Source organism: Myotis davidii, unplaced genomic scaffold (genome assembly GCF_000327345.1).
Source record: "Myotis davidii unplaced genomic scaffold, ASM32734v1 scaffold902, whole genome shotgun sequence".
Lineage (NCBI taxonomy): Eukaryota > Metazoa > Chordata > Mammalia > Chiroptera > Vespertilionidae > Myotis > Myotis davidii.
Window position 1 is genome coordinate 540,186 of NW_006293951.1, and position 20,440 is coordinate 560,625.

Sequence of the window (20,440 nt, forward strand, 5' to 3'; positions counted from 1 at the left end):
TTTAGTGTGGGTGGATATTGCAGTTCTTGCTGTCAGGGAGATAGAAGGCCATTGAATTTCCCATTAGTACAGAAAAACTACAGGTGCCAGTGTACTGACCTGAAAGAAAATGCTTCAAAACGAGGTATCTTTGCTTCAGTCTGCTTGCAGTCCGCCTGTGTAGCTATCATTAGAGTGATCTCTTGATAGACAGGTTTTTTTTTTGTTTTTTAATTTAATTTTATTGTTTAAAGTATTACAAATAGTAGTACATATGTCTCCTTTCTTCCCCGCATTGACTTTCCCTCGGCCTCCCCTATCCCCTGGCACATGCCCTCCCACTCCCCCCAGTGTCTTGCGTCCATTGGTTATGTTTATATGCATGCTGATAGGACAGCTTTAACTGCATTCTCTTTAAAGTCTATTTCATGATGTCCAGGGACTACAGATAAAAGCCCAAACATGTAGCATGGCTGGCAGTCAAGGCCTCCAAAACAGAAGTGCCTGCTACTGCCTCATGTCACACTCCTTCCTTTTCTTTGCACCTATGTTCAGCCAAGGTAGCGTCCTCACGTTTGTGAGCCTAGCATATGGTACTTTGCACTTTTCTCCTTCATGCACGTCATTTCCTTCACCACCAGTGAGTGCCCGGCCAGATCATCATACCTGCAGCAAACCCCTACGAATTCTTCCAAGATTCAACTCAAGCGTTACTTACCTGAGAAATCAAGGAACCTTTCATATCAAATAAAATAGTTTGCTCTGTCCTTTATGCCATATTGTGAGTTGAATACCTTGTGATATTGAATTTATTTCCATTTCATTTTCTTATACCAAATTGCATACTTCTTGAGGGCGATAACAGGGTCTCATAACAACTCTGTGAGATTTAGTATCTCACACAACTTATTCAGCGGGTACTCAATAAATAAATATAAAATGAGTGGATGATTAGGTCACCTAACCTGGCTATCTAGGAAACGTTTTACATTTTAAATAAAATTCTGACACTCGCCAACTTGCTTTGCTTGATACAACTGCTCTTTTTATTCCTTAATTTAACACTTCCATATTTGTGATTTTATTGTAGAAAATGAAAACATTGAAATCTGTTTTGTGTATGGCTCTTTTTGGAAGCATTATTATGTGTAGTGTATTTGCTTTTATCCTTAACACATTGAGAATACTGTAATTTAATGGAACAGGATGGTATAAAACAAATTTTTATATGCAGCAAGTCTCTTCTTTTAAGCACATAATTGCACAGTGTATGATGACTCCTCATTCATTCAATGGACTTGGGAGCTTATCCTTGATAGTTTCAGTGAAACTACCAGCTGCCCCTGTCCCTCGTTGTGGGCTACAGTCCGCTTTGGAAGCCTTCAGCCCTCTATCTCTTGCTTGAGTGTTGTTCTTATGCATAGTTCAAAGTAAATTTATCCGAACACAGCCTAAGCAGCTTGCATGTTAACTTCATGCTATCACTGTAGCTAGTCATGGTTTGTTTGAGGTCAGCTGAGTATTTTTCTACATGAATAACTCTGTTTCCCTGAATAACCATCAGCAGCAACTGTTTTGTGCTTGCCTTGCAGGTACTACAGTGCAACCATCCTGCAGATGTCTGGCGTTGAAGATGACAGACTCGCAATATGGCTGGCTTCAGTTACAGCCTTCACAAATTTCATTTTCACACTCGTGGGAGTCTGGCTCGTTGAGAAAGTGGGCCGCAGAAAGCTTACCTTCGGAAGTTTAGCAGGTAGGTGCCTGGATGAGGATTCAGTTATTACATTTCCTCTAATGACAACAAGTTAACCTTCCAAAGTACAATACCAGTAGCATTTTGGATACTGTTTCTAGCTAAACAATAGAGTAATTCTAGACAAAAAAGTTGTTTTTTTTTAAAAGAGAACTTAGTGAATTTTATGATATATAATTAGAAACTAGAATGTACGTAATAACCAGAACTGTAAGAACAATTTAAATCTACTGCGGGGACCATTTTGCTGTTATTTTGAGTTCTGCTCAGCAGGTACAAAAGTGACAAAAATAATCGCATTTTGCTCTTCCTTGGTTGAAAACCTTGGTATTCATGAACTCACTTTTTAACAATGGTGTTTTGTTTTTCTTTTCTAAATTTTGGAATAATATGAAAGTACATTTGGAGCATGTCACTTCTAAGCTCTTTCAACAGTAAATTCTGGTTCGTGAAGTTTGTTTTCTATGATAGCTAAGTAGGACAAAACCTTTCTCACTTTCAAGTATCCTTTGATTTTAAATTCTGCCCATTTCATTTATTATTTCTCTGTAATGCGAGGTCTGTTTGAGCTGACAGATGGGACCCATTTTTGCCATGGTCTTCACATGGTTGCATAATATAATCTTTTCCATGTATACATGTGTATTCCTGCTTCTCTATTAGCTATCATCATCTGGTCCCTTCATACATTTACCTAGAGTAAGAATACATTTTCTCATTCAAATGTAAAGTTTCCAGGCCAGCATTAAATTTTTTTGTAACCAGATACGTATACCTCAAGCATTAATCTAATGGAACTGCTTCAGGCCTTGTTCCAGATTTGATGAGAAAATACATTCCTAGTTTCATACTTAGAACACATACTCTTTCCTACCCTCACCCCAGAAAAGGGTGTGGAGTGCATTCACCCTCTGTGCAACCAATAATGTAGGTTGAACTATAGTATCAGCTGAGGGGAAGGAGAGGAAAAGACTGACTGAGAAACAAAGGAATCACAACAGCCATGGTACGTAGGGAATGGAGGGGAAGTGAGGAAAGGTGAGGGACAAGTGAAGGTTTAAAAAACCATCTCTCTCTATATAAAAGCCTAAACGAACGGAACAACTGAACAACCAGAACGACCGGTCAACCAGTCACTATGATGTGCACTGACCACCAGTGGGCAGACACTCAACGCAGGAGCTTCCCCTGGCGGTCAGTGCGCTGCCACAGCCAACCTCCCGTGGCCAGCCCCCTAGATAGGCCTTGATTGCTGGCCAGGCCGAGGGACCCCACCCGTGCATAAATTCATGCACTGGGCCTCTAGTATATTTATAAACCTGTTGAAGAAGCCAGAAGTGTTTGCCTAGAAAAAAGGTCTAAAGGGAGAGCTAATAATCTTATTCTAGCAGATGGTCTAGGGGACATAGATTTGTACTTAATATAAGAAAAATATTTCTAATATTCTGAGCTATCCAACAATGAATTTGGCTGCTTCCTTAGGATGGTAAACTGAAAAAAAAAAAAGGAAAGAAAAAGGATAGTACCATCAGGTAGTGATGTGCTAAAAATACATTTCTACGGTTGGTTGGAAATTGGATTTGCTAACCCCTGAGGCTCAGATCAACTCTAAGAAGAGATAACAACCACTTTAAAAGTTTCTAAATGGATACCCTTCCTTTGGACCCGGCCTCCATACACTGCTCCCTTAAGAGGTCTGTTTTTAAATAGAATTTCAGGTTTTCTTAAACTTGGGAATTGGCTTTTGATATCTGAGGAAACTGCTGATTTCAAGATCCGTAGAAACTATTCTTTCGTAGCAGCCTCTGTCCCTTCACTTGTATTCCAGTGAGAGACTTCTCATCAGTTCTGCAGTCGGCTGAGGTGCTGTGGAGCCAGACTGTTTGGGTTTGAATGGGGTGACTTTGAGCAGGTTTCCATCTCCTCATTTGTAAACAGGATTAACCGCATTCCCTGCTTCACAGGATTGTATTGAGGCGTGAACACACCTGTACACGCGTAGCATGGAAAGCACTCCTGACAGAGGGAAGTGCCCCGAGCAGCTTGGCTCTCAGAGCATTTAGCACTGCCCACCAGGGAGTCTCTGTTGCTGTAACTATGTGAGATCAGTTTGCAGTGTCAGAGTGCAGGGGCTTCCCTGACCTCCTCCAGCTGGTGTCACCTTTCACCGCTCAGTGTGGGTCCTCTGCCCCCAAGGAAGGTCACACTGTTCAGAGGGAGCATTAAGACAGTTATTTGGCCCTGGCCTGTTTGGCTCAGTGGATAGAGCATCGGCTCATGGACTGAGGGGTCCCAGGTTTGATTCCAGTCAAGGGCACGTCCCTCGGTTGCAGGCTGGATGAGATGCCTGCAGGAAGCAACCAGTTGATGTGTCTCTCTCTCATCCATGTTTCTCTTTGTCTCTCCCGCACCCTTCCTTCCACTCTCTCTAAAATCAATGGGAAAATATCCTTGGGTGAGAATCAACCCTCATCCAAAAGACAGTTATTTGGTGGGGAGACCAAGAGATTTCTCATGAGCAACCTGTAGGCACCTTTCTTTCTTGCCATGTTCTCTTTTCAGCCAACAACATCAATATCCCAGCTCCATCCATGACCAAGCCTAACAGTGATGCCTCCTGCTTGAGACAGCTCTTCCATGGCGTGGGCACCTGATTTCCTTGTGCTGTGGCCAATCAAAGTGATGATGTAGCCGCGGAGAGGTCAATGGGGGGGGAAAGGAGACATATGTAATACTTTAAACAATAAAATAATTTAATTTAAAAAAAATAAAAAATAATGATGTAGAAATTGCAGTGGTTTAGGAGGTAAAGGGCCTGGGTTTTTGTCACAGGTCTCCTCTTTACCTGCACATATAGATGAAAATAGTGCTGTTTTTGCAGTTCTGGTTTTTAACTGTGATTAAATAGGCCCCCCTAGAACATAATGACCAATGGAACTTTACACTCTTCGGAAGAAAAGTCACTGCTAAACAGCCGCTAGTATACAGTCATCTCGGTATCTGCCAGGGATTGGTCCAGGACCCCCTCAGATGCTGAAATCCTTAGATGCTAAGTCCCTACGTTAAATGGTGTAGTATTTGGGTCTGGCCTACGCACATCCTCCCGTATACTTTACCATAAATCATCTCTATATTATTCATAATACCTGATACAGTGTAAACACAACACAAGCAGTTGTTATACCGTATTGTTTAGGGAATAATGACAAGAAAAAAGTCTGTACACATGTTCAGTTGTGCCTAACTACATAGTACACATCAGCCAGAATGTAACTTTTTTTCTTCAAATATTTTCAATCCTTGTTTGGTTGAATCCATGGATTTGGAATGCATGGATACAGAGGGTCGACTGTTACATTACTCCACTGAGACCCACAAAATAGATGTTTATTTCACTTTCTGATGGCAGTTGATTCTGGAGTTGTTATTTTTACTTCAATGCATTTGTTTTATTCATTTGTCTGTAGGTATATTTTTTATATTCTAATAGAGCTAAGTACTAGAACACTGTTCTATTTTAAATTTCTTAAATTAGCTTAGAATTTTTAAACCTTTGATTCATTTTTGCCCCTTATTTTGGGTTTTTATAACTTTTTATTATATTGTGTTAAAAATAGTAGGACAGCTTATATCAAAATAATTTTTGAATAGGTACTCACTCTTTAAAAATAAGTGCAAATAAACTACTTAGCAAAGAAACTCTTTATACAAAGAAATATAAAACATACAGTCCAAGTCCATGAATAATTTTAAATGTAGGACATTTTGTGGTGTTCTGACTTTCACTATTTTCAAGGCTTGCTCAGAGAACTAGTCTTTCTTGTAAATATTACAAACCTCATGACCACCTCTTGATTCTTTTAATAGAAGGTTTATATCTATGTAACTTAATTGCTTATAAATAGGAAAGCCAGAGCACTGTGCTATTTCCCCCCAGATATTTTGGTAGCGGAATATTTCTGAAAGTGTCACTCACAGGCGGTCTCCACCAGAATTATCACGGGTACTGCTTTTGAAAGGGGGATTCTTGTGCCCTAGCCCAGATCTACGAAATTAGAATCTCTGAAGGTGGGTCTGCAGCATGTGCACTTGAACAGGCTTGCCAGGTGATACTTATGCACAGAAAGTGTGCTGTATCAGAGTGGTGAGAAGGGGCATAATTTTTTAAGTGTTACCAATCTAAGCTCTGTACCTGGTAGTTGCTGTTACTTGTTACCTCAGGTCTTTTTGAGAATGCTATTTATCCAGCACACTTCACTTCCTGTGGGAGCATGGTTAGGTAGATAGTAACTTAGAGCAATGGTTCTCAACCTGTGGGTCGCGATCCCTTTGGCGGTCGAACGACCCTTTCACAGGGGTTGCCTAAGACCATCCTGCATATCAGATATTTACATTACGATTCATAACAGTAGCAACATTACAGTTACGAAGTAGCAACGAAAATAATTTTATGGCTGGGTCACAACATGAGGAACTGTATTTAAAGGGCCAGAAGGTTGAGAACCACTGACTTAGAGGGATCAGGAAGGTTTTGATCATAACTTGCTGTCAGTGAGCTATACTACAATAATAAGTATTTTTCTTTAAAACTTAATAGTTGATATCAGGAAACCTATTTCATTACGTAAATCACTAAAAACCTGGTCATTCCTTTCCTGTATCAGAAGTTCATAAAACTTTTTTTTTCATACTCCCTGGCTGACTTTCTGCCCTTAGGCGACCTAACAGTGGATCAGTCTTATTCTAACTCTAATTCTCTACATCTAAATCAATCATCATATCTAGAGAGTATTTTTTTTATCAAACAGCAATTTTTGTTAATAATTTGTTTGCAGTACTGTGTTAAAAAACATTAATAGTTATCAAGAAAAATGAAACTAAAGCATGGCCCTTTCTGTTTATTCTCATGAAGGCTGGAACAGTAGGCAGAAATTAGAAAACTTTCTTATTTACCATCAGATGTCTCTCAAAAATGAGCCTTTTAAGTGATACACATAATCACCATTCCCAGGCCTTAAAATAAAAAAAAAACAAATATTCTACTTGAAAGCATCAGTAGCAAAGAGAAGTGAACATGTGTGTTATAATATCATTTCTGACATCTTAAAGTCTTCAAAGAATGCTACTTTTCCTTAATAAAAAATGCTATTTCAAATGCTCTTAAAATATTCAGTTTATTACTTTTTAGCCTACTGATTTGGGTCTTATGATCAAATGCCATTAGAACAATTTTCTCCGCAATGAAAGTAACACTGTGAAAATCTGTTGCCTTTCATAGTTCCTGACGTGTCAGGCACTCAATAATGTTGGTTACACTAATGGATTTTGAGACTCTAAGCAATGAAAGCTGTGGGGTGTTTTGTGTTTTTTAATGTTTTGTTTTGTTTTGTTTTCGGTTCTTGTTGTTTTGGGTTTTTTTTTTTATAAAATCATTACCAATCTACTCCTTGGCTAGCAAATGTATCATGTCTCACAATGGACGTGCTAATGAGTTTACTGATAATTTGTTCTTAGGAGCACTTTTTTAATACAATGAAGAAAGATCAAGGTACTTTTTTAGAGATATGTCTTGTCAAACTCAGTCTGCTTTGGAAGAATGTTGTCAGCTATTCTCTAATGCAAAACTTTTTTTTTTTTTTTTTTTTTAGGTACCACCATAGCACTCATTATTCTTGCTTTGGGATTTCTGCTATCGGCCCAGGTTTCCCCACGCATCACTTTTAAACCAATAGCTCCATCAGGTCAGAATGCTACTTGCACAAGATACAGGTGAGACTCTGTGATGATTCCCTTTCTTAAGCTAACTCTGAAAACTTGTTTGTTTGCTTTTGCTTTTCTAAAATTTGAGAGATGAGTAGAAACATGCTTATGGGGAAGGTAGAAAGTGGAAAAGTTGGTAGGAAGGGACCACCAGGAAAAGGAACAGTACATGTAAAGATCTGAAGGTAAAAGTGTTTAAGGAAAAGTGAGTTGTTAGACACAATTTTGGTGATTTTTGGGGGGTGAAGTAAAGTAGGGATTGATACAGAATCTAAGCAGGAATACTGGGAAACTGTTTGGGGTCATATGTGACTCAGTGACATCTACATTTTAATCAGTAATTAAACTTTACCATGATGTACATGTCTCTTATAGTTGATTACTATCTGGATATTCTAACAGTCTTCACCGAGTTCCACAGGCATCCCCTGATTCATTTAAGCAGAAAAGAAAGTTTTCTCTCACTACTGGGGTTCTTCCTGAGGATTAGAAGGTGAAAAGAGAATGGTAGAAGAGAGTGAAATGTGTACTAATGGCCAACTACAGGTTTAAGAGCTCATTAAGTCTATTGGTGTACACACTATGTGATAAATGGATGCAGAAATGGATCGATGGTCAAATAGACTGAAGAATGAAAAAATGAGTGAATTAAAGACTGAATGATTGAACGGGTCAGTTAATATATTTGGCAGCAGAGTTTCAAAGTTTTTTGTTGTTGTTGTTTTACCTCATTTTAGTGGTTGAAAAGGCTAGCAACGCCTTTGAAACACATGGCTAGAACAAGGCCTCGCTTTAAAAAAAATATTTCACCCTGGTGGGTAGCCTGGCTTTTTGGAGCATTGTCCCATATACCAAAAGCTTATGGCTTTGAATCCATTCAGGGTACATAGCTAGGTTGTGGGTTCAATCCATGTTTGGGGCACATGCTGGAGGCAACTGATAGATGTTTCTCTCTCACAGTCAATGTTTCTCTCTCTTCTCTCTCTCTCTCTGTCTCTCTCTTCCCATCCCTCTCTTTCCTCTCCTCTTTCTTTAAAATCAATAAAAAATTCCTCAAGTGAGGATTAAATATATATATTTCTTCAGCCTCAACAAGATGGACACAACTCTCAAAATCAATGGGTAAATTATTGTATTAATTAATTTATTAATAATGAGTAAATGGTCTATTAATTTTTAGTCAGCCAGAGAGTATTAAAAAAAGTTTTATGAATTTCTGATACAGGAAAGAAACTACGTTTTTAATGATTTACATAATGATATCATGTTTTCTGATAACAATTTTTAAAGTTTAAATAAAAATATGTATTTTCATAAGATAGCTCATTGCACAGCAATTTATGATTATCAATCTATTAACCTTCCTGATCCCTCTAAGTTATCACCTACCAATATGTCAGTGTATAACTGGAATGAAGTGAGAAATGTTCTAGTCTTATTTTATCCTGATAAAAAAAAGTGAGAAGCTATTTTTTAAAAACAGGACCAATTTTTAGATGTCCTTTAGAAGTCATCAAGTATAAAAAACGATGATTTTTGGTGTGCCTTTTTTCAGAGTAACATACTAGTCTTTGTGGGAATTTGACAGTATGTATTTACAGCCTGAGTGACTTTATAAAATATGTCTGCAGTCTTTGGACTGATTGTATTATTAAATCATGTTGAGTCATGTTTGTGGGACCATAAAATGAGAAATAGTTATGCTATAAATGTAGGTGTTATGTTCTCCCCCCGACCCCCCGGAATGATCCATATAGGAAAATTGAGCAAATGAAACATTTAAAAGTGAGAGTGTGCTTAATATCTATCTTAAGAACATTATATATTATAGGTAGATATGTGAATTTTTCTCTGTTTTGGAAGGTAATATAGTTCTGCCTAATAAAAGTGATGAAATTCCTGTGCTCATTGACTCAGCACTTCCACTGGTGAAAACCTATAGACTGTAGTGATGAGTTGTGTAATTCATTCTGTCTAGAATAGATTAGACTTTAGATAGAAGCTTGAATGCTTCAGAAACAATGGTTCTCCTTTATTTTAAGTCAATAAATACACATGGTGTAGCAGGCGCTGTTGTAGGTTATGGCCAAAAGTTTTGTAGGTTGGGACTCACTCAAGTCTTTGAACCCAAGAGACTGACTATCCTAAATAATTTCCATTGAGAATTTCCCCTTTTTAGAATGTTTTAATTTTCTAATTGATATTTTATTCCAAGGCCTGGTTAGATTTTTGTGAACTGAGGTATTCAAGACTATCATTCAGATGTGCTTTTTAGCAGATAAAACTGCATAGAGCTGAACATGGATGCAAGTTGCTGTAGAATAGAAACTGTGCAGCCACCTGAATAAAAGTTGTCACCAGGTACCAGCTGTGACTAGGAGAAATAACCCCAGTATGGGTATCATCTGAGTCATGTATCTGAATGAGAAAACACACATATACTCCTAATATGGCTTTCAGCTCCACGTTCTCAAATTGCTGTTGTACTATCCCTTTTTTATTCAGTTAAACATATTTTCTAATGAGAGGATTCAAACTTTTCATAACACTTCCCTCAAATTTTTTACATTATTTACAAGTGTGGTCTCAGTATATGCAAATCACTACCACAGAACTCTTCAAAGTAGACATATATTTCCTAAAGAATATAATTATAGAATTTCACCTTGCCCTAGGGCAGTGATAGCGAACCTTTTGAGCTTGGCGTGTCAGCATTTTGAAAAACCCTAACTTAACTCTGGTGCCGTGTCACATTTAGAAATTTTTTGATATTTACAACCAAAGTAAAACAAAGACTTATATGTTTGATATTTATTTTATATATTTAAATGCCATTTAACAAAGAAAAATCAACCAAAAAAATGAGTGTCATAGGTTTGCCATCACTGCCCTAGGGTTTTCATCACATCTTATTCATTCATTGATTCAAGTGCGGATGGGTGCAATTAAAATTATTTACCGAGCATCTACACATAGGATTATAGTAAGGATACATTATTATATCAAAAGCACCTAAAACAATGTTTGGGTATATAATCACACAATAAATATTATAGTCATTGTTGTTTTTAACAAAGACTATAATAGGAGATGAGAATGGGATGATGGGTAATCTCTCAGAGAAATTATCCTAAACATGGGATGTTTGAAATGAACTCTGAAACAGGGAGAGGAACATGCCAGACAGAAGAAAAATCAGATGCAAAGACCGTAGGAACTTGCCAAGAGCAGGGAACTGAAAGGAAGCTAATATGGTTTGAAAAGAATAGAGAAGGCTGGTAAAACCGGAGCCAGGATCTGTAGAACCTCAGAGATCATCTCAGAGATTCTGATCTTCAGTCTAGGAACATGATCCCCTTGAGGGGTTTTAAGCAGGGGAGTGACATGATCAGAGGTCGATTCCAAACTTTTCCTCTGACCCTGGGTGGAGGTGGACCTGCAAAGCCTCCTCAATGACAGCATCCCGTATTCAGATCTTGTGTTTTCTACCCATGCTCTCACAGCTGAATAAAGCCCACCCTGACTTTGAGGGGAATCGTTTATAAAAAGAGCAGTGCCTGAGCTTGTCACGATTAGAGATGACTCTCTTCACCTTTCTAAGCTTACCTTTCATTCTTTCAAAAAAGAAGTTACAAGTTTTGGGACACTGACCAATAAACTAGTCATGGAGGTAGTATACTGCAACCGTTGTTCTCTTTAGGTATCACTCACTGGTTCCGCCTTCCACTGACGAGGAGAGATTTCTTATTTTCCAAAAAGTGTGTCTATCTGGACCCACACAGAGGGAGCTGAGTAGACACAGAGCAGCTGCCTATAACTCAGTGTTTCTTTGTGCGCAAACGAGGCAATTGCTTCCAGTGGGGAAGCTAATCTGACCCTTTTGTTAACCCTATGAGAAAATGATTGGCAGTGCAGTAGTCAGACTTGGGTTTATTATCTTCCTTGAGGCACATTCAGTGAGGAAGTTTCTTTTTTCTCAAAAGCAGCGATAAAAAAGACAATAATTTCTTGACACAGATTTTTCACAGGAAATGTATACCATCCTAACTTCTATTTATTGCTCTGTGGAAAGTACATGTGGATTTTCGTCTTCTTTGGGAGCCGTTGATTCTAGTCATAGTTGTATCATGATGCAAACAGGACTAGAGGGAAATATGATCAGAATAGCTCAGAACAATTCCAGAGACTGATTCATTTTTATATCTCCCCCATGGAATAAGTTACTTCTCACAAAAACACTAACCCACATGATTGAATGATCAAAACATTATTATTTAGCTCTGGCTGATGTGGCTCTGTTGGTTGAGTCCTCCTATGCACTGGAAGTTGCCGGTTCGATTCCAGGTCAGGGCACATTCCTAGGCTGTGGGTTGGATCCCTGGTACATATGGGAGGCAAAAACCAATTGATATTTCTCTCTCATCTCTCTCTCTCTCTCTCTCTCTCTCTCTCTCTCTCTCTCTCTCTCTCTTCCCTCTGCCCCCCTCTCTCCCTTTCTTCCTTTTTTCCTTCTCTTTCTTTCCCTTCCTTTCTCTCTAAAATCAATTATAAACAAACAAACACTGTTATTTAGCCCTGGCCAACATCGATGCTTCTCTCTCCCTCTGTCTAAACATATCCTCAGGTGAAGACATAGAATATATGTATATTGGATATCCCTAATAAAAGTCCTTTTCAATAAAATTTTTCAAAAAGCACTATTATTTACCAAGCTACTTATTTTGTACAAACTTTCTGTTTTAACCATCTTGTGCATCTTATCCTAGCCAAAGCCACATACACATGTTGTAGTACTTTCTAAGTCATAGCCCCCTCCCCCAATTGAAAACAGATTCTATAACATCTTCCCCATATTCTATTGTTCCGAGATGACAAGGGATAAAAGATATATAAGACATAGTTCCCATCCTCAGGGAAATTGCAGTTTGTGGAAGAAAAAGATGTTTTACACAATTGTCTGTAATCTGTATTTTAACTCAAGGGTAAAGGATATTGTTCTTGTTCTTTTTTTTATTCTTGACACAGTAAAATAGATGACTATCATTTCTGGAAGGTAAACTTTGGAAATTTATTTTATACTGTGTGGAAGAACTTAATGTGTAGTGGTAATGTCTCAAAGCTTAGCATGTCTTAGATATTCCATATTGTTAGGGAACTGATGCCACAAATCTGTTCTTTATTCCCCTGCTTTTCACTTGATACATGTAGTGTAACTGGCTTTTTCTCTATGTACTTTTGTGTGTTTTTTTAACTTGGGAAAAAGTAATGCTTTTTTAAAAAAGATCTTTCTCGTTGAGAGTTTTAAAGATGTTCCCTTTTGCCCCACACCACCCGGTTCCTGCCCCACCCCAGGCCTTTACCACCCTATTGTCTGTGTCTGTAGGTAATGCATATCCTAATATATAAAAACCCTGGGTCGTAAGGACCAGTAAGGACCCAGGCTCAACCAACCGGAAGTCAGTCCTGCAGTCAGCGCTGGGTTGCCATGGCACTGACTGCTGAGGGGGCTGCGAATCAGGGCCAGAGAGAGGCCTGAAGAGAGAAGCAGGGAATGATCAGTTGCCTCTGTGGCAGCTTTTATTTTTTTAAAAAAATATAATTTAGCCAAAACCGGTTTGGCTCAGTGGATGGCTGATCGATGTTTCTCTCTCATCGATGTTTCTAACTCTCTGTCTCTCTCCCTTCCTCTCTGTAAAAAATCAAATATATATAATAAAATAGTCCTTTCTTTAAAAAAATACTCAAAAAATATATTTTATTGATTTTTTACAGAGAGGAAGGGAGAGGGATAGAATCAGAAACATCAATGAGAGAGAAGCATCGGCTCAACTCCTCTTCTCCTGAGAGAGAAGCATCAATCAGCTGCCTCCTGCACACCCCCTACTGGGGATGTGCCCGCAACCAAGGTACATGCCCTTGGCCGGAATCGAACCTGGGACCCCTCAGTCCGCAGGCCGATGCTTTATCCACTGAGCCAAACCAGTCACGGCTCTGTGGCAGCTTTTAATCAGCACCTGTCTCTCTTTTTCTCTTCCAGTCTGGCCAGCACCTGCACCTCCATTTTTCTCCAGGCCTCCACCTGGGCTGCTGATCAGCCCTGCCTTTCTGATCAGGCCCCATTGATAGGCCCAGAGACAGTAATTGGCATAGAAACCGACCAATCAGAACCAAATCTGGGTGAAGTGTGAGGAGCCAATGGCTGCCTAGGAGGCGGAGCTTTTGACACTAAATGGCATAGAACCCGACCAATCAGAACCAAATTGTCCAGCAGAGGAGGGCAGTTGGGGGCAGATCAGGCCTGCAGGGGAGGGCAGTTAGGGAGAAGATAAGGCCAGCAGGGAGGGCTGTTGAAGGCAAGATCAGTCTGGCAGAGGAGGGCAGTTGGGGGAGAGATCAGGCCGGCAGGGGCAATCAGGCAGGCAGGCAGAGGGGTTAGGGGCAATCAGGCAGGCAGGCAGGTGAGCGGTTAGGAACCAGTGGTCCGAGATTGTGAGAGGGGTGTCCACAGGGGGTCCCCGATTGGAGAGGGTGCAGGCTGGGCTGAGGGAACCCCTCCCTCCATGCACAAATTTCATGCACCAAGCCACTAGTGTGCATATAAGTTCTTTGGTTAATCTCTTTCTGCCCCACCTCCTCCCGTCCCTCTGAGATTCATCAGTCTATTCCATGTTTCCATGCCTCTGATTCTATTTCATCAGTTTATTTTGTTTTTTAGATTTCTTGTTTATTTATTTTGATTTTTAGATTCAATTGTTGATCGATATGTATTTATTGCCATTTTATTGTTCATATTTTTTATCCTTTTTTTCTTCTTCCTCTTAAAGAATATCCTAGTTTGATGGTGATGAACTCCTTTAGCTTTTTCTTGTCTATAAAACTCTTTGTCTGACCTTAACTCTAAATGATAGCTTTGCTGGGTAGCGTAATCTTGGTTGTAGGGCCTTGCTATTCATCACTTTGAATATTTCTTACCACTCCCTTCTGGCCTGCATAGTTTCTGTTGGGAAATCAGCTGACAGTTGTATGGTTGCTCCCTTGTAAGTAACTTACTGCTTTTCTCTTGCCACTTTTAAGATAATTCTTTGTCTTTACCCTTTGGCATTTTAATTATGATGTGTCTTGGTATAGGCCTCTTTGGGTTCCCCTTAATTGGGACTTTCTGCACTACCTGGACTTGTAAGTCTATTTCTTTTAACAGGTAGGGGAAGTTTTTCTGTCATTACTTCTTCAAATAGGTTTTCAATATCTTGCTCTCTATATTCTTCTTCTGGCACCCCCATAATGTGAATGTTGGTATGCTTGAAATTGTCCCAGAGGCTCCTTACACTATCTTCATATTTTAGCATTCTTTTTGCTTCCTCATATTTCAATTCATTGATTTGATTATCAGAATCCTTTACCCTACTGTTGAACCCCTGTAAATTATTCTTTATTTCAGTTAGTGTTTACTTAATTTCTGACTGTCCTTTTTCATGTCTCTTGAAGCTCTCATTAAGATTCTTGAGCAACCTTTTAACCATTATTTTGAACTCTGTATCCAGTAGTTTGCTTCCTTCCATTTCTTTTATTTGTGGCATGTTTCTTTGTCTCTGCAATTTGCCTGCTTCCCTGGTTTGTTTCTGTGTATTAGGTAGAACTGCTGTGTCTCTTGGAATTGGTAGAGTGCCCTTGTAAGTGTCCTGTAGGTCCCAGTTGCTCAGCCTTCCCAGTCACCTGAGTTAGGCACTCAAACTATGCCCCTTTGTGGGCTGTGTGTATAGGCTTGTTGTAGTTGAGCCTTGATTGCTATTGGTGTCACTGAGAGGAATTGACCTCCAGGCCAATTGGCTATGAGAACCAGCTGTGACTAAAGTGGAAGAGCTGCTGTGCAGGAGGCGCCCCTGTGGAACAGGACTTGCTTCAGTGGGACATTGGGGAATCACTGAGTGTGTCACTTGTAATATGTAGAGTTGTAACCTGGTATGATCTGAAGCTATCCATGGGGTGCCCTGGCTCTGGTGTCACCCAGCAGGAGCTACAGAGGGATCTGCAGATGGCTGCTATTTGCTATATGTATTGGGCTTGGAAGTACCAAGGGGTGGCCCAGCTGTGAAACAAGACAGGCTGGTGCTAGTGCTGGGTCTTGAGCCTCGTATTGATAGGTTTGGGGCACACTGAACACCAGCTTCAGCGTTTTTGAGAGATTTTAGGAAAGTCTGAAGCCTGAGCCAGAACAGGCCATTCATATGGAAAAGCTGCTATAAACAGCTTGGGTGGGGCTGCAAATTGGATGAGACAGGGTCTCAGGGAATCACCAGGTTGGAGTGAACAGTGTGGGCCACGCCGATGGAAGCTTAAATATGGCTGCCAGTAAGCTCTGCGATAGGGGAGGTCCCAGCATAGGAACAGTGACCTCTGCAAGCACCCTTGTCTGGGAGAAAGCTGCTCCCAAGTTCTTGCTCCAATGCCAGATAATCCAGTTCCACCCCATATGTCCCTGGATCCCTCAAAGCCACCATCTGGTGCTGGAGCTCAGAGGAAGAGGTACTGTGTAAGTTCGTATGCTGGCCCTTTAAGAATTGCCTGTGTCTCCAGCAGCCTCTGTGTCATTTAGCCACAATCCCCGCTGGTTTTTACAGTCCAAATTTACGGGGACTTCTCTTCCCAGCTATTGAACTCTGGGCAAGGATCTAGTGTGGGGCTTGGACCATTTGCTTCTCATGGGAGACCTTCGCAGCAGAAATATGCCTCCCAATTAAAAAAAAATGCCACACGTGGGTGTTGGACCAGCCCATTTCTTGCTTACACTCCTCCTATTAGTCTTAATGTACTTTCTTCTTCACTTCTCTAGTTGTAGGACTTCCATTCAGCCCAATTTCAGTGGTCCTGAATGATGGTTATTCTGTATTTTAGTTGTAATTTTGATGTGGTTGTGGTAGGCAGCCAGCATCGGCATTTACCTACATAGCCATCTTGGTTCTCCTTTCCATGTACTTTTATATTGGGTACTTACCAGTTTTTGTAGAAACTTGTTATTCCTTGGGAATTAACGTTGATGGCTATGTCAGTTCTATGGTAATTTCATCCTAGAACATATTTTTTAATGATATAATTATCAACATCATAAAGTCATTGCCAGTAGCCCAGTTGAGAGTTAATTTCTGAAAGCTCCTTCTAATCCTTCCTTTTCTTTGATTTTGACTTTTATATTATAAATGCATACTGATTAGTCTTATCAAATCAAGAATAAAAATTGTTTCATAGAAAGAACTTATTAGCATTTTCTAATTCATCCATTTTGAAATCAGAGGACATCTTTTTAATTTAATTGGTTAGTATTTAACATTTAACTTTGTGTGGCCTGATTTTATCATTTTATAATTGATATGTGACTATGTCAATAGATATCTTCACAAAAGTTCAGTGTAAAATAGTAAACATTTGAAATTTAAGAAAGTAACTCATCCCAAAACAACAAATGTAGGCCTATGTAATCAAATTTTGGCAAGGATATGTGTCATCCTCATTCATATATGCTATCTAATTGTGTGCAGTCCTGTGGATAAACAAAGAAAAATAAATGTATAAATTCTTGGCCATTAGCATGTACTAACATTGACACAGATATGAATTCTTAGTTAAATTTGTTTTTATCTTTGTGTGTGTGTGTGTGTTGGCTTGCTATATGTGATAAGAATAAACTTCAGAACTCTCAACATGCTAAATTAATATTCCTTCTCTTCGTATTTGGAATTCTAACATGTGTGCCAAAGTGGTCTTCCACTCTTATGCCTCTTATGTGAATTGACTGGTCAGTGCAGCTACAGAATTGCAAGAGGAATTAGACCACTGTACTTTTTAATATATACTAGAGGTCCGGTGCACAAAATTTGTGCACAGTTGGTGTCCCTCAGGCCGGCCTGCACCCTCTTGCAGTCCAGGACCCCTTGGGGGATGTCCACCTAAGCTGTCAGTTGGAGATTCCTCTCACAGTGTAGGATCCCTCGGGGGTTGACCACCTAAGCCGGCAGTTGGACATCCCTATCGCAATTCGGGATCCCTCGCTCCTTACTGCCCACCTGGTTGCTCCTTACCACTCGACTCACTGCTCCTTAGCGGCAGGCTTCTTACCGCTTTTGGTCACTGCTCCTTAGCGCTGCTGTGGGGGTGGGAGAGGCTCCCGCCACCACCGTTGCACTCGGAAGCAGTGAGCTCAGCTTCTGGCTGAGCGGCACTCCCCCTGTGGGAGCACACTGATCACCAGGGGGCAGCTCCTGCATCGAGCGTCTACCCCCTGGTGGCCAGTGCACATCATAGCGACTGGTTGCGTAGGCTTTTATTATATAGATATTCTGTTTATTTTTTACTTAATACCTAGACAAGTAGATCAGTGCAATAGAGGAACTCAGTATTTTAAAGAGCCATTCATCTAATTATGTTTTAAAGTAATAACTCCTTTTTAGCTCCTTTAACTACCCATTACCAAACCCATTGACTCCTGGGATGTTATGGAAGGTTTCCCAAAGCTGGACAGCTGGGAGCTGGTTGGAGTTAGACCAGAACAGGGGAAGACAGCATTCCAGACAGATAGGGTAGCATGTGTACAGAAACAACATGGAGCTTAATGTTTCCTAGACACTGCAAGTACATGATATTCTCTGGTTTCAGATCCTCAGCTTCACAGAATGCATATTTTTCTTACATTAAACTGTGTGCCTTCTATGCCTAATTTTTTTTGCAGATGGCCTGAGGATTGGTCATTTCTAACTCTGTCATGAAGGCACGGGCAGTAAGAGAGCTCACACCCCCCTGCCATGTCCTTCCCTAGCTCTGCTCCAGGCGTCTGTCACAGGCTGGTTCACAAGTTGAAAGAGCAGGGGCTTTCTTGCCGCCTTCCTTCCCTGTGGCAGAGGGGCAGACGCTTCAGAAAGAAGACCCTGGATTGATGCCCGTGGTTCCCAGGGGAGGCTCCTATGGTAGCTCCTCTGTGGGCAGATGTCTCTCACGCTCCCACATGTTGAATGTGGGGTAAATTTTGAGAAAACAGATCCTGCCTACAGTTCCATTCAGGAAACATGGGATGAGCTCTATATAGAGGTAGGAAATGGCAAGAAATAAACGTAAGGAGCATGTGGGGAGTTTAAATGATAAGAAGTCGTGTGTCCCAGCAATAAGGACTTTGAACTCCCTCGTTTAAAAACTCGGATGAAGCTGTTAAGAAGACTGTCATCATCAGATTTGCACTTTACAAAAATCACCGTGGCAGCAGAGTGGAGAAGGTAGAAGAGCAAACCTTTAAGAGCCTAAATGGAGACCTTAGGTTGGGGGGATGGGATGCGTCTGGTCTTGGTGACTAGAATGACTTATAACTGCCCAGATTTTATGGCTTGTCTTTCTAAACAGAAATTTGTATCTGAAAGCAGGCATTATGTTTCCTCTCTTTCTTTCCTCATTTCCTGTCTGCTTACCTAGCAACTAACATCATGTCTTACGTAAGGTTTCCTAATTTAACCACGTACTGAGGCCTGATGTGTGTGTGGCTGTATGCTTTCCTCTGTACCTGCAATGATTATGTAAATTCATTTGGAAATTCAGTAAGAGAGTTTTCTGTCAATCTTAGGCCTGCCTCAGCTAATGGAAGGTTCTCAAACAAGCCCCTTGAGGTACCCTGTAAACCACTCTTCAGGCCTGCTGATAATAATCCATTTCCATCTGATGAAATCCTTGCATTTGGCTTTCAGCACATGTCTATTTGGTTCTGATAAAACTCCATTTGAATTAAATTGTCAAGGAAGATATGGAAACACACAAGAATCTAGAGATCTTAAACTGCAGAACTAAAGTAAAATTATGCATACTATAACAAAAACAGAAGGAAAACGCCCCTCTGAGAAAATATTTCTTTAAAAAATCATCAGAACCTTGAAGTCCAACCAGGAGAAAATAAAAAGGAGGGCAATGGCCATACAATTCTGAAAGTAAATGAGGATCTACAAGATCTTCGAAGCTTAAAGTATTAAAAGAGAAAGGCAACAAATTGAACATATTATCAGAAAAGGCGAAGGAATTTACAGATAAATGAAACTCAAATAAGCATGAATCTGTGAGACTCCAAGAAAGACAAACTTAGTAATTATCCTGTCAGAGAGAAATTGGAGCAACAGAAATTGTAACACTAGAGAAAGATGTTTCACTGCTCAGTTACCCAATAAGGAAGAGACACAAAGGAACAATTTACCACCTCACTCAGAGATGTACTGAGGTCAGGTAGACACAGGCATGAACAAATCAAAAAACAATTGCAAAACAAAATAACCTGGACTAGCTGGAGCACTCGCCATCATTGTCGTTACTGAGCTCAAGTCTCACAAATGAGAGGCTGTGCCCAGCCACAGAGACGCAGCCACTGTAGGTGGATGATGTTAGTGGACTGAGGCATTAACTCTGAGACTTTTCAGATCACCTTTCATGGTGTCCAAGTAACTTGAAGGAACCAGTGTGTTTGCAAAATACCCCCTTCCCCGCATTGACTGAGGTGCTGGGGAAATCAGTGTTACCAATATGCAACCATATGTACACGGACATAGTATAGGAACCCTTTCCCACTTTTCAATTCATTCATTGAACCTCCATTACTGAATACTAACCATTTACCAGTTCTTGTGTCAGCTATTAAAGAAACAAAGCTCGAGAAATAGCCCCTTGTCAGAAGTAGGCAATATCTGAGAATGGCTTGTATTTACATCTTGAACTCACACTCAAGTCTCATATCTTTAGAGAGATTTTGGGACTTGAGTAGAAGCTGATATTTCAGGTGTAGTTAGAAATGAGCAAAAATATTTTTTAAGCATTTGAGAAAAATATTCTTGTATCTGTTAGGAATTGGTTTTGGCATACACAGCAAATGAACCCAGAATAACTGACTTACACAAGAAAGACGTTTCATTCTCATCCTTTCTAATAAAA

The 20,440-nt window shown here is 40.0% G+C and overlaps 1 protein-coding gene across 1 annotated transcript in view; it reads left to right on the top strand.

The window, feature by feature from the left end:
- SLC2A13 (solute carrier family 2 (facilitated glucose transporter), member 13) overlaps nt 1-7,519 on the top strand; it is a gene marked incomplete at its 5' end in the record, with an annotated part of 220,276 nt that extends 212,757 nt beyond the window's left edge. Inside the window, 2 exons of the mRNA XM_006767836.2 lie at nt 1,572-1,735; nt 7,384-7,519. Of these exons, the coding sequence (XP_006767899.1) occupies nt 1,572-1,735; nt 7,384-7,508 (289 nt within the window). The remainder of the gene's footprint in view (nt 1-1,571; nt 1,736-7,383) is intronic.
- Nucleotides 7,520-20,440: the final 12,921 nt, after the last annotated feature.